Here is a 13,691-nt window from a genome sequence, read left to right as displayed (position 1 = left end):
CTCCATTACCATATGATAACAACGAAGGATGATTATGTTGGGATTGGAGAAGATGATTAGAGCCTCAACCTTCACTTTGCACTTTGCATTATGTTTTTATCATTTTCTTATTTTGAACTCTTTAATGAGTTTATTTGGTGTTGGTACTTGATTATTGTATGAACTCATGAAACTTTTTTAGTTTATTTGAATGCAATCCTTTGTTTTTTTCAATTTCAATGAGTTTATATATATGTTTTTTTTTTTTTTTGTGTCCGCCATGACATCCGCCATTTTTCGCTACGCCATCCGCCATATTTTTATGGCGGATTTTTGACTTTCCGCCATGAACCGCCATCCGCCATTAACAACATTGCAGAAGAGCACCTTTGATCCACACCCAACATTCCATTTACACCCACTCTTGAACCAGCTCACCTCCTCGGTCGAATTGCAGATGAAGCTTAGGTCCTGCCACCAGAGGGACTCTCTGTTAGTCCTTCTTGTCCTATCCAAATTCTTCCACCCACTATATTTTGATTCCAACACTTGTGCCCACAGTTCTCCTTGTTGGTGAAACAAATTTCATCGCCATTTTCCAATTAGTGCATAGTTAAATTTCACCAAATCCCTGACACCCAAACCCCCTTTCTCCTTTGGTAAACAAATTGATCCCCAATTCACCCATGCAATCTTCTTCTGGTCCAGTTGTCCTCTTCAGCATTCATTCTATAGTAGCTTTCCTGGTATTAGATTGCAGCGATGGCTCATCTGGTGGATTTCCCTAACATGGTGTGTCTAGCCCCACAGAAATAGGTTGGTCTTCTCAAATGACAGCCTCAACGTTAACAAGCTGATGGAAGATGCTACATTTTTTTGCTGGACTTGGCTGAGAAACCTCGAAAAAGGATTTGATATACCTTTCCACTATTGGTCCAGTAATATCAGGGAGGGATTTGTAAACAGGGGGAATTAGGACTAGCTGCTGGGATGATCTATGAAAACTCTACAGTCAGATTTTTGGTTCATTAATTTGTGCTGAATAGTTCGTATTAGAGAACCATACTTCTGCATGGGAGAGTAATGAGTTGTATATATAACAGTACCCCTTGTACTGCTTTATCTTATTAATATACTATTATTTTTGCTGATAAAAAAAAAAGACTGGATTATAATAAATCTTCGACTAAAACACCAATAGAATTTTTTTTCTCTTAAACTTCAATGACATTTAGTTTGATTGGTAGAACTAATCAGCTGAGAGGGAAGACATTAGGATACCATGACTCAATGAGTAAAATATTACTTCCAGATAATCATTGGATATATCACCCCAACATGCAATATAATTGTTAACCACAATCTCTTCTAAAAGCTTAGGCTATTAGGCAGAGACTACTCTTATATCTGCAACATATATTTTTTATAAGAACAAAGATAATGCACAGTAGTTCAAAAATAATGAAAATAAGTTTAAAGAGGAACAAAAGTACCTTGTGTAATGCATGATCAAAATCTTCCAACTTGCCAAATTCCCTCTCAAAGCGTAACCATGATTGGCATATGTCCTGAATTATTCTGTTTTTTAGGAACAGAAGGTATCATCTAATCCAAACAGTATTGCGTAACAAGTAAAATCACCCATACATGTTGCATGGCACAATAAGCACAATCTTCTTAGTCCTTTTTTCAAGGAAAAATAGAAAATAAAGAAAGTACTATGACTATGCTTTCACAGCTATGCATCCTGGAAACTTCAGCACAATGAAATGATGATTTCATCAATAGTTTTCTTCCTATTTTAATTGACTATACTCACTGGCAGATCCACAGTGGGGGCAATTGCCCCCACAAAGTAATTTTGTTTTTTACTTAATATGTCAAGTAATTATTTTTTCCCATAAAAAAATAAGTATTACTCCCATAAGATAATTATTTTTAAAAAAAGAATGTAAAAAAATATAAAGATAAAAGAAAAATTAAATTAGTACTAATTTTACACAGAAAAATAAATTGGCAATAATTTTAATCACAAAAATAAATTGGTTCTAATTTTAACCACTTTACCTTTTGAATTTTAACAGTTCCCAATCTCTCTAACTAATATGAAAATGCATAGAGGACAATTGTAGTTTGTAGAAGTTTAGATATTTCGGTTTTTTGTTTGTCATGAGATTATGTCTTTTGTAAAAACTTTGATATTTTCGTCTGTAAAAATATTATAAACTATTTTTTTTGGCCCCACTAAAAAAAATCTGGATCCGCCACTGACTATACTATTGTGCTTTCCCTCAAGCTATCTAGCATTATTTGAGCATGAGCCTTAGCACAATATGATTGCAGTTTGTAACCCTGTGATCATGGGTTCCAGTTGCTAAAACAGCTTCCTTGCTCATGATGGAAATGTCGTGTATATATTCTCAAGCAAGGTTGTGAAAATAGAGATCCTATCTAGGATAAGAAAAGGGCTGAAGATTGTAAATCATGTATGATCTTGCCAAAAATAAAATAAAAAGAATGACAGTTGGAATCCAGATCAGATCTGATCTGTCTGGGCAAGACGCCAAGATTCCATCATCTGCTTTTTTATCTCAATTATTTCCTCTCTATAATGTTGCCATTTCCATGTATTCTGAAACGTGATCAAACGATCTTCCTAAAAATAACCTACCCATTTAATTGCAGGCCTATGTGGGTTTGGTCTCCATAGCCCATAGGTTAAACAGATTTGCTCTGCAGGTTGGCAAGCCAACCCACACATACTTTCTTGCATTAAATAAATTAATAAGGAAGTATCTAACCCGAGATGACTTATCTCGCACTCTTTCACTCAGCCCTGTGTCTGCCCTCTCTTATCACAGCTCGCTGCCCTCACTTCTCCCTTCTGACGCTCCTCATCATTATGGTCCTCCCTCTGCCCGCTCAGTCTCATCTCATAGACTCAGACCCTCTTTCTCTTTTGTCTCTCTTTCTTGTTCATCTCTCACATTCCATTCAAGGCTTCATCTCTTCAAATTTAAGTTCACAAACTAAATAGTTTCTTTCAAGAAATAACAAAAAGTTGATTATACCTCTGAACCAGTTCCAGAAAATCTTTTACTGTAGCATCTCTTGTATATGGACCTTGCTTCATTTATGTGACCCAATTCCACTTCCATTGCTATATAACCAGTCCATGACTCCAACATTGAACCACTACCAGAAGAAAATAGTTTTAAAAAAAGAGTCAAAAAGTAGTTTAAAATTAATTAGATGAATAAAACAAAATCAAAGTATTTGATGAACATTATCAAACCATATCTTCAGACAATTCTCCCAAACTCCACGAGCTGCAGTTATATCTTTCCCAAGTTTTGTTTCCAAACGAGCCCAATAAGCATGTAAATGTAGCAAACCCTCTGTATTCTTCAAGTATGGCGACAGATAATCCGATGCACGCTAAAAATAGTAAATAGTTAGCATATACCGCATAATACATTAAGTTGCAAAGGATACATTTTAGCTGATTCACAACAGTGATGAGTTGATTAGTTGGTGCAAATCATGTTCTTGCAACATGATAGATATTAAAATGCAGGTAAGGAAAAACAAGCAATAGAAATGAGGAAAACACTGATCCTGTTTGATTGAAATATGAAATACAGAAGGAAAGGAAATTCCTACTGCCCAGAGCTAGGCTCCTAAGAAGCAACCGTGAAGGCTCTTCTCCCAAAATAACAATAAAAGAATGTCCAATCAAATCCCCCCTCCCTGATTCTATAAACAAACAATATTCCCTTCTTCTCTCTCTTCTAACCAACCTATCCCTCCTAGTGTGCCACGTCACCCATCCTATGTTTCTTTCTCACATGCACCCTGCCCCACCTCTTCTTACCATCCTCTTCTTGGATCAAGGGCTCATTCAGCCCAATAACATTTGGGTCTGTATCACAACACATTACAGAAAAGACTAAACCAGTTCTATTTTCAAATGCAAGATAGCATAGATTTACTGAAAATAAATATAACCAACCTGAAAGGTCTCCCTTATTATTTTATATTCCAAATCCTCTTCATTGCTGGATGCCATTCTTCGCCTTAAGCCATCTACCCGGGTAAGAAACAAATCAAGATACTGAAACAAAAATATAAATAGAAATAGAAAAGTTTATAAGTGCAAATATTGATTATTGAAAGTTATGGGAAGTGGGGGAATGAAATTAGAAAAAGATAACATTACAAACACCGTAGAGAATGATGCAATCAAACTAATTAAATATTGGACATACCTCGTCAAGAGTTGAAAAGGTACACTGAAGGGACTTTTCAAAGATCTGAAATCATTAGCAAAATTGCCTAAATGACTCAAGCAAGTATGAAAAACTCTACCAAACTTTTTATAATCAAAGAATTTATTCAGAGGAGAAGAATATAAATACAATAGGATATGAAACCCTCAAGAACTAAAAGACAAGATCAGGAATAAAAGAAGAAAAAAATAACAAGAAAAATGCAACACAGCATGCCAATCTTTGTTGATCCAACAAAAACACCCCCTCAAAAGATCATGAGCAGAACACCACAAAGAAGCTAGGCCAATTACTTAATCCCAAATGAACTCAAGACAACCAGATCAACAACTAACAAATTCTAGCATTTATTTCCAACCAATACACCAAAGAACTGCAAGTTGAGAACAGAGTCATTTCCTTTTACCATCTCTACTAGTACCACCTCTAACATGAACACACAGGAACAATTAAAGATTGTGGGGGCAAACTCAATGTTCATCCAAAACACCAAACAAGCTATTCCAAAGAAAGGAAACTGCTGAACAATGCAAGAACAATGAATATTTTAAACTCAGTCTGAACATAATATAATCGGGAGATAAACAGTTAGAGGCCTTTGAATTTGAAGAGAACCGTTGGTATTTATCCTATTTAAAGCAACAGTCCAACAAAGGATCTAACCTTATATGGAAACTTATACAAAAGGAAAGAAGCATTACAAGGAAATGAAGAGAGAAAGTGGAAATAGGATTTGCAAGAAAACAAACCAAAAGTATCAAGGAACCAAATCCTTTTATGTCTTAGAAGAGAGATGTATCAAATCCAGTAGCACCAAAAGAGACTTTTTTTTTTTTTTTGCACAGCAAAAATAGAATTTAATTTATAATAAAAGACAGTAATTCAGAGAACGCCCTATCATGCAAATTTCTAAATTGAGTAAACTAAATTACAGTGTATGAGAAAGAGATAACAGAGAGAAGCTGCAAGAGAATCTTATATGGAAAGTAAGAAACAGAAAGTTGTCATTAAATCTAGCGCTGAACCAAAATACTGAGCTATGGATTTTAAGTCTTAACACTCGTGAACTCATGGTGGAAATTGTTAAATTTACTGTTGTAGCTTGATTTGGCATCAACTATAAAGATGTATTTTACTGTATCTATTCTGAAGTAGTAGACTTTAGGAACTTAGTCTGTAAAACTTTCTTTCTCCCTCTACAATCAGTTTTATATATAGGTTTAATTACTCATTTGATTCATATAGCTGTACAAACTTTACCTTTTAATCCCTATACTTAAAAATCATCCCAGACTGACCATATGGCATTAGCAATACTACATCTCCACATGAAAGCTCATCAATCAATATTAAGCATACAAAAGATGGGACATCAGCCTCCACCTTTTACAAAACTTTAAAGTAAACAGAATGTTCAAGGAGAAATCTAAAGATGCACACTGTACTCAAGTTAACTCCACAGCCTTGTAATTAGACAGCACATGATGGCCGGATGGGTTATCACAAGCTACCTTGCCTTTTATTGATAAAAAAAAAATTGACTATATGAGTTACAACGAAGACACTGAAAGAATCTATATATAGCTGTGCACAAAATTTATGAAAAACAAAAGGACAACATAGGAGTATACTTACTCGCTGTAGTGTTTTTCTATTTACCTGAAACTGTAAGTCTAACTATAGTCAGTAGTTAGTCAGTTAGTTAGGACAGCTGCGTTACAGCTGTCACTAACTAACTCAGGTTAGTTGGCAGTTACAGTTGTGTGTGTAACTGCTATATAAACTGAACTGTACAATTTTCTGTTGGGTTGATTTTCTTTAATGCAATCTCATTACTCCTTCTCTCTCTCTCTTCTCTCTAAATCCTTTAGACAAAATATAAAACCTTATTAACAATTCCATATGACTATTATCACATATGACAATATCTTTTTTCAACTGCAAATATTATCACATATGACAATATGCCTATGATAACAAAATCCCAAGGTCATCTATATGTCAGTATGGTAAACATTATCATGTGTGTCAATATTTCTTCCTCTTGGGGCAGAATAAAATTTAAATTAATGAGGAAGTATTAGAAAGACAAGTGCATCTTTTTACCAAGAACTTGCCTAGATTATTAAACCAGAAATTACATTATTTAATCATTAATAAACCATTCAACCTATTGAGGAATAAAGAAAAATTAATTGGATTTTCATTAATTTGCATCAAGAAAGGGGAAATTTGCCTATAAAGGTGGGTTGTATTCAAGAACATACTTCAGACAAGTCTTTTTCAGAAGCATGACCACGCTCCAATGAAAGCATACATCGAACCCAAAGTTCTCCAACCCAAGGGCAGTTCTTAGTCGCCCTAGAATAAACATTGTTGACAATATTACCAACCTAGAGAAAGAAGCAAAAGGGAGAAAACTCCAAATTAGAAATTGTGATGTGACAAAGTTAATACAAAAAAAAGCCCTATCCCACTAGGTGAGATTGGCTAACATGGATCACATGATGGCATTCGGTTTGGTTAAGACCAACTCTTCGAGGATATTAAGTACCATAAGATGTGACAAAGATAATAACAAAAGGGAAAATTAAAAACCTTCAAAGTGTTGTCCAAATTGCAAGTATAATCCAGCCAAAGATCAGGTGTTATAGGAAAGTCAGTAATGGCTCGTTCATATAGAACTTGAATTCTGGCTGGCGTTCCAGAAGACTGCTCAAATTTCAAATAGTTCTGCAATACAAATCTTTTTATTAAAAGGAGTTACACATAGTCACATACTAAAGAGCAATAATAAAATTCTAGGATTCTATCTCTTACAAGTAAATAGTCATATTTTGACTTGGACTTAGAGACATACCATGTAGTGTTGTAATCTTTCTGAATCAGAAACATTCGGGCTCAAAATCTGTTCTTCAAGATGAAAACGAGCATTATACATATCCAAGGCCTTCTGGTATGAAGCCGCAACATGAGGATAAATATCAACCAAGTCAATGGATTCAACATCTTGAAGACTTCCTTGTTCCACCTCCCAAGTCTTATAGGCAGTAATTGTTGAACTCATACCAGCAAGGGGAACAGACAACTGGCGGTGGAATAAACTACGAATGCTTTGAACTTGCTTTTCTTTGGCCTGCAAAGGTAGAAGAAAACTTAATGTACTACTGAAACAACAACCTATATGCCACCAAAAGCTTCAATGAGCCAAAGTCTTTTTGCAAATGTCAAAAGTTATTCTCCAAATCAACTTTCTCTTTGGCTGTTGGATGTTCTTTGTTATATAACTCTCGGCAAGACTTCAACAGATCAAAGTTAAACTACACTCTCAGTTGAATTTTCACATGTAGCTAAGAGTATGTTTGGATGGGGAAATTTAAAATTCTGAGAAATTTTTAATTTTAAGAATTTCAAATACTTCAATTGAAATTCTTTTATTTTCAAAATTTAGTGTTAGGATAAAAAAAATTAAAATTATGAGGGTGAAAAAAAGAATGAAAAAAAAAAATAAGATATGGTTGGTGTGCTAGTTATATGTGTTCCTCTACGCTCACACCCGATCGATGTTCCACGAGCTCAGACAGTGTTTCTTGAAGAAGACTGTAAAAAGAAAATTTTAATTTCTCACCTTTTAGAAGGAAACTGAAATTCCAGATTTTTAGTTGTTTAAAATTCTGTTTTAAAATTCCAAAATTTTAAATTCTTCACAAAAAAACATTCAAACAATGAATTCTAGATTACAGAAATTCAAATTCTCTGATAAATTACTTTCCTCAGTTAAAATTCTCTATCCAAACGCACTCTAAGGCCATTTTGGGCATTCAACGCACTACCTCAGCAATAACACTTTTTTTCCTGCAACTACATTGTTCTGTACTCAATTGTATCTGCCAAGTTAACAAGCTAAACCAAAACTTTTTTGGTAAATGCCAAAAGTTAATCTCCAAATCAAGTTTCTCTTTGGCTACTGGATTTTCTTAGTTCTTTAAATCCCCCTTCAACAAACCAAAATTAAACTATGCTCTCAAGCCTCAACTAAATTTTCTCATTTAGCTCTGGCCATATTTGTGCATTCACACTACCTCAGGAATAAAGCTTATTTTTGCTGCAAGTATGCTGTTCTGTCCTCAATATTATCAGCCAAGTGATACCTCTAGTTTCTAATCAATGAAAAAAATTAATTTCGTCTACAATGGGAATGTAAAGGATATATAAGCATCTACTTAAGAGATCAACATCCACATTTTGTTTTGACATATAATTTCATGCAAAAATACTTAACTAGATGTCTAGATGCAATGCTTGGGGCACAAAGTAAAACATTGTATTAACATGTAAAAACTAATAGTAGCATGTTGTTTAGCACCATCAAGATACATCTACGGTAAAGTTACAAATGTCCAGACCTGTGCATCAATATCATCGAAGGTTAGAAGTATAGCCTGCTCATATTTCCTGTATGCTTCCCATATTTTACTGCCTTCAGCAACATGCAGACCGGCTGCAGTAAGGGCACTCTCAAACAGATCCCTTGCCTTGGAAATACCAGTAGGTGAACATTGGCGTACCATTGGATCAAACTCTTGTACAAAATTAATGTAGTCACACCATAGAGAGACAGACTGAAATTGAGGATAATGCAACAGTTGAGCGAAACCTTAAAAGTAATAATATGGTTATAAATGATGGGGGGAAGTTGTTCCTGGTTCTCCTACCACATCTAAACCCTTAAGTATCCAATTTAAGGATCTACAGTTTAAAAGATAAACCTTCTTCTTAACTAGGAAAAGACAAACAAATGAATTGTTCTAAAGCTGGGAGCATATTGAAGTATAATAACCAACCAGATAATCAAACACCCCTCGTTCGTAAAGCTTCAGAATTCTAGAGAAAGCCTCGGGTCTGCATGGTAGAGGGAAAGCGTAAGAAAAAGTAGGTCAAGAAATACTAATGGGAATGGAAAAAGAAAGTCAATGAAAGAGAAAAGGACCGAGTAGCAGTGTTGAGAGAAAGCTCATCTTTGATCCATTGGCGCCATATTGCAGGGCTCAACGGAAAGAGTTCACTCATAGCTTCCCTGGCTCTTGACAGTTTATCAACATCACCCATTCTCCTCAGAAGCGTTATATACTGAAAAGGAGGATCATCAACACCAAACTAGAGAAAAGAAGAAAAAAGTAGGGTAGAGATGAAATTACTTGCAAATGAGCATCGTAGTTAGAGGGATTAGTAACAAGCTCGGTCTGGAGAGATTCGAGTTGGAGGTTCTGCTGAGCTTCGTCCTCAGAATCAGAGTCGTCGAAATCAGACATGGAGTTGTCTCTGTCACGCTCTGCTTCTGCGGTCAGGGCTAGGGTTTCCTTCATCCTCTCGTCGGAATCAGACATGGCTTTGCTTTTTTCGCGCTCTGCTTCTGCGGCCAGCATTAGGTTTTGCTCCATTCTTACAGTGGATGGGTGCTTGCTTCTTGCTTCTTGCTTCTTGCTTCATGCCTTTATCTATCACGGCCGAATACGCTGTTTCGCTCCATGAGACCGAACAATCCTCCGAACCTATAAAAAATGGGCACCTGTTAAATATTTTTATTAATAGGATGAATTATAATTTCAGTCTCCTGTAATTTTAAATCTATAATTTTTTAATCCTTTATTTTTAAATAAAATGTGTTCCTTAGCGACCATTTATTTATAAATAAAATAATAAATCAGTAACACATTTTTTTAATTAATTATATAAACATTATTTTTTTTATATATCATTTATCTAGAGTTATTAATTTTTTAAAATTAACAAATATTTAATATATAAATCTCTTAATTTTATTTTATATGTTTTTATTTTGAATAATTTACATGTTTTTATTTTTATTTTACCAACTTTTATTTAAATTTCATGAATTAATATGAAAATTAGATGAATTTTTTGTAAACTGATTTCTACTAAACATAAATGAAAGTGGTAAATATATGAAATTTCATTTATAGCCTCTTAAGTTGGACCCAGGCATGTTCAGGACACATTAGTAAATTAGACTTTGTAAGTTGTTATTGGACTTGGTTGAGTGAGCTAATTGAGGGAGGAGTGTTGCTAGGTGCACCCAGCATTATTGCTGGTGCACCCAGCATTCTTAAAAAATGTCAAAATTGTCTTTGTTTAGTTTTTCTCCTACGGATCAACTTGATCCGTAAGTTGATTCGTAAGAGACTTACGGATCAACTTGATCCGGAAGTTACGGATCAAGTTGATCCGTAAGAGGAAAAATAATTTTTTAATATAATTTTTTAGAATAAATTTGTTTAGAAGATGATATTAAAATACTTACTCAGTCCCATTATAATTATTGTTTAAGGTTATTTTATACATATTAATAAAAATCAATAAATACATAAAAGATAATATTATAAAGAATTAATCATATCATTATTAATATTATAAATAATATAAAAAAAATAATTAGTATTGTATAAAAAATTAAAATACTAACTACTTTATAATACATTTTAAAGTTATATTTTGATGTCCATTTATATAAAAAATTAAAATACTAACTACTTTAGATAACGAATGATGTCCATTTTTTGGTTAATTATTTTTTTTACCCCATTTTCAACTTCTTTATTTCAATTATATTTAACGTTATATTTTTAATTATTTTTTATTAGTTGGTAAACTAAGTTAACTAGACCATTTTAATAACACGCGTGTATATAGACACAAATGGAATACACAATCAATGAAAATAAATAAAACTAACATTAGTAATGAAAATAAATAAAACCAACAATACTCATGAAATGAGTTCATGTACAATATGTGTATATACAAGGAATATCAATGTAAAATATGTACATAAACTAAGCCTGATCAGTGTGCCGTCTGCGTCTACACCTAACGTATACTAGATGGTCCTGTGTGACACTCCTGGCCAATCTGAGACATTCTTCGATCACCTCATGTGTCGATGAGCCAGGCGTGACCACCCCTAGACTCAGATGACGCTCCAACCGCTCAGCAATGTCATCACAAACTTCCTGTTACATACAAAACAAACTAATTACACAAATTATTATGCAAATATTGAGGTAAATGACGTAAATTATTAGTATTACTTACCACTGCATGTCTGGGCTCCTCCGTAGATGTCGACGATGCTTCTGGCTCCGGCACGCGAGGGATATCCGTCTGCGGGGCCTGAGGGACGACTCGGGGCTGCGGGGCATGACCATGAGGCAGAGGATCTACTGTGTGGCCTGGTGTCATGAAAGGATGGGAGATGCGGAAGAACCAGTCGATGTAGTCACTGGAACACGCCCCTGGCACCACACACACCTCACCTGCAGATACGATATGATCCTCGTAGTGCATCCACCTATCGTGTATATCATCATACGAGACCCATGAATCGACAGGAGGAGCAGGAATGGTCTGCGTGTAACCAAACTGCCACACGACCCTCTCCGGTCGGTAATACACAGCAACATGCCCCCAGCGCAAGAGACCGGAGTAGCATGATCTGACGTGGAAGTCCCGGACCTCCCGATGCTCCCCATACGGGATCCAACAGACATCCGGAATCCGGAGTCGGTTCAGGTGCTCCCTATACGACGGCATGCAAATGCTCTTCACGGTCTTCTTCGTCACAATCCATCTGCACGCACGCGGAGAAGCCTCGTCGTAGTCCTGATCAGCGGTGGACTCCGCAACTGACGAAAAGTGCTCGTAAATCCAGCACTACAAATGTAACATTCAAATTATAAACATTAATAATGAAAGTGTAACAAAATTTAAAGTTGAACATTGTTTAGCCTGAATGAATGAAAAACATATTAGTTGCCTGCAGCAGTGTGATGTAACCGCCAAGCTGTCGACTGTGGCTCATGGATGCATCGTTCAGCTAGTCGTACATATGAACCAAAGCAGCCACTCCCCAAGCGTACCTATCTATCATACTGAGGTCCCGAAGGGCCTCCAAGTAGACAACATGAACATTGGTTGCACTCTTGTTAGCAAACAAAGTGCAACCCAGCAGGTGAAGAAGATATGCACGAGCCGCAGCTGTCCAATGACCTGCCTGGCATCGGCGCTGATATACATCACGTACCCATTGCAGGCGTACGTACGGTCCGCAACACTGGACTGTCTCAGCCCTAGCAAACTCTGGAGACACCATCAGCAAGTCCACCAGCATCTGAACCACATCATCCACGTGCAATGGCTCAAATGCGTGAAAGTCGCTTATAACGGGAAGATGAAAAAGAGAGGAGACGTCGTCCAATGTGATGGTCAGCTCACCCACCGGGAGATGGAAACTAGACGTCTCCCGGTGTCAGCGCTCCACAAACGCGGACAAAAGTCCCCGATCGTCGGTGTCTACCGAACACGCGATCAGAGGACTTAGTCCTGTACCAGCGATGAGTCCCTCAATGGCAGGGACAGGCCTGCCTAAGCTATGGACCTTCCTCCCATGCGAGGATAACTTCAATTCAGGACGCTCCTGAATTGAAGTATAAAAGGAACGCAAAATTCGTTAAAATAATCATTTAAAGGAAAACTAATTTCAATCATAAAGTATAATTTACAAGTAACTAAAAATAAATAGTATAAATACCTCTCCCGTCCATACGCTGCAAGCAACGTGATCTGCATACGTTGTCAACACAGATGGGTCGCTCGGACCACCCGGAAATCCCTGAGGCTAATCCTCAGCCGCCTCTGCGCCTGCGTCCGCAGGAATGTCCTCCACAGCAGCTGGTGCCTCCATCGGGTCATCCTGAACATCTGGTGCAGGGATGACTCACTCATCGATGTGATCCGCAGTCACAGCGACTCGCTGCCTCCGTGCGGATGCAGTAGGTCGTCGACGCTGCGGAGCATCATCAGAATCATCACGATCTCCTCTGCCAGTAACCTGACCTAAAACACGACCTAATCCTCTCGTCCTAACCATGATCTGCAAATGAGTGACACAAATTCAATCACCCATTTCATTCACTCAAATTTCATTGGTCTAACGCAAATTTTATTGACTGAAAGTCGCACAAGCTGTCAGGCTTTCAAGAAAGGCATGCCAAGAAAGGCTACACATGTTAGGCTTTTATCGGGTTAGTTTTTATTCAGTACACTATATGATTGAATGGAAATTGATTATGGATCCTAATATTATTGATATTAGATGAACAAAGCCAAAGAAAGAAGAAATCAATCTTCTTGAAATGGAAGCAACTCCATATTGTTTCTTGATGATCCTTTATTCCCTCTTGATCCTTGGGTTTCTGGCTCATGCTTTGTTCATGATCTTATCCTTAGTCTTTTTTCAGTGAGGTGCGCATGTTTTAATAGGTTTTGTACACTTTTCAGACTCATTGGGGGAATATGCTTCTAATGACAAACAAAATAATTTGAAATCAACATGAGTGACTAGTG

At 36.4% G+C, this 13,691-nt stretch overlaps 2 protein-coding genes across 2 annotated transcripts in view; both read right to left on the bottom strand.

Moving 5' to 3' along the window:
- Positions 1-9,811, bottom strand: part of LOC100794881 (squamous cell carcinoma antigen recognized by T-cells 3) — a 16,791-nt gene extending 6,980 nt beyond the window's left edge. The window contains exons 1-12 of the mRNA XM_003548609.5: positions 9,467-9,811; positions 9,259-9,398; positions 9,113-9,170; positions 8,675-8,890; positions 7,129-7,404; positions 6,867-7,001; positions 6,536-6,661; positions 4,248-4,292; positions 3,992-4,093; positions 3,275-3,417; positions 3,051-3,174; positions 1,473-1,547 (exon numbers count right to left, since the gene is read on the bottom strand). Coding sequence (XP_003548657.1) covers positions 1,473-1,547; positions 3,051-3,174; positions 3,275-3,417; positions 3,992-4,093; positions 4,248-4,292; positions 6,536-6,661; positions 6,867-7,001; positions 7,129-7,404; positions 8,675-8,890; positions 9,113-9,170; positions 9,259-9,398; positions 9,467-9,709 — 1,683 coding nt within the window. The 5' untranslated portion in view covers positions 9,710-9,811. The remainder of the gene's footprint in view (positions 1-1,472; positions 1,548-3,050; positions 3,175-3,274; positions 3,418-3,991; positions 4,094-4,247; positions 4,293-6,535; positions 6,662-6,866; positions 7,002-7,128; positions 7,405-8,674; positions 8,891-9,112; positions 9,171-9,258; positions 9,399-9,466) is intronic.
- A 1,311-nt stretch (positions 9,812-11,122) lies between these two features.
- Positions 11,123-12,456, bottom strand: LOC121173776 (protein MAIN-LIKE 1-like). The gene is made up of 3 exons (XM_041010815.1): positions 12,181-12,456; positions 11,382-11,999; positions 11,123-11,299 (listed from the first exon to the last, which is right to left on the bottom strand). The coding sequence occupies exons 1-3, from the start codon at positions 12,454-12,456 to the stop codon at positions 11,123-11,125; spliced, it is 1,071 nt and encodes a 356-aa protein (XP_040866749.1).
- Positions 12,457-13,691: the final 1,235 nt, after the last annotated feature.

The sequence above is a fragment of the Glycine max genome, chromosome 16 (assembly GCF_000004515.6).
Source record: "Glycine max cultivar Williams 82 chromosome 16, Glycine_max_v4.0, whole genome shotgun sequence".
In the NCBI taxonomy this organism is placed as follows: Eukaryota; Viridiplantae; Streptophyta; class Magnoliopsida; order Fabales; family Fabaceae; genus Glycine; species Glycine max.
This window is presented reverse-complemented; position numbering and strand designations above follow the sequence as displayed.

Bases quoted from the DNA above. Each gene is read 5' to 3' on its own strand.
- LOC121173776 (XM_041010815.1), bottom strand. From the start codon at position 12,456: ATGCTGGTGGACTTGCTGATGGTGTCTCCAGAGTTTGCTAGGGCTGAG. The intron at 12,000-12,180 runs GTTCATATGTAC...TTACATTTGTAG, and splicing joins CTTGGGGAGTGGCTGCTTTG to TGCTGGATTTACGAGCACTT. The intron at 11,300-11,381 runs GTAAGTAATACT...TGTATGTAACAG, and splicing joins AGGAGCCCAGACATGCAGTG to GAAGTTTGTGATGACATTGC.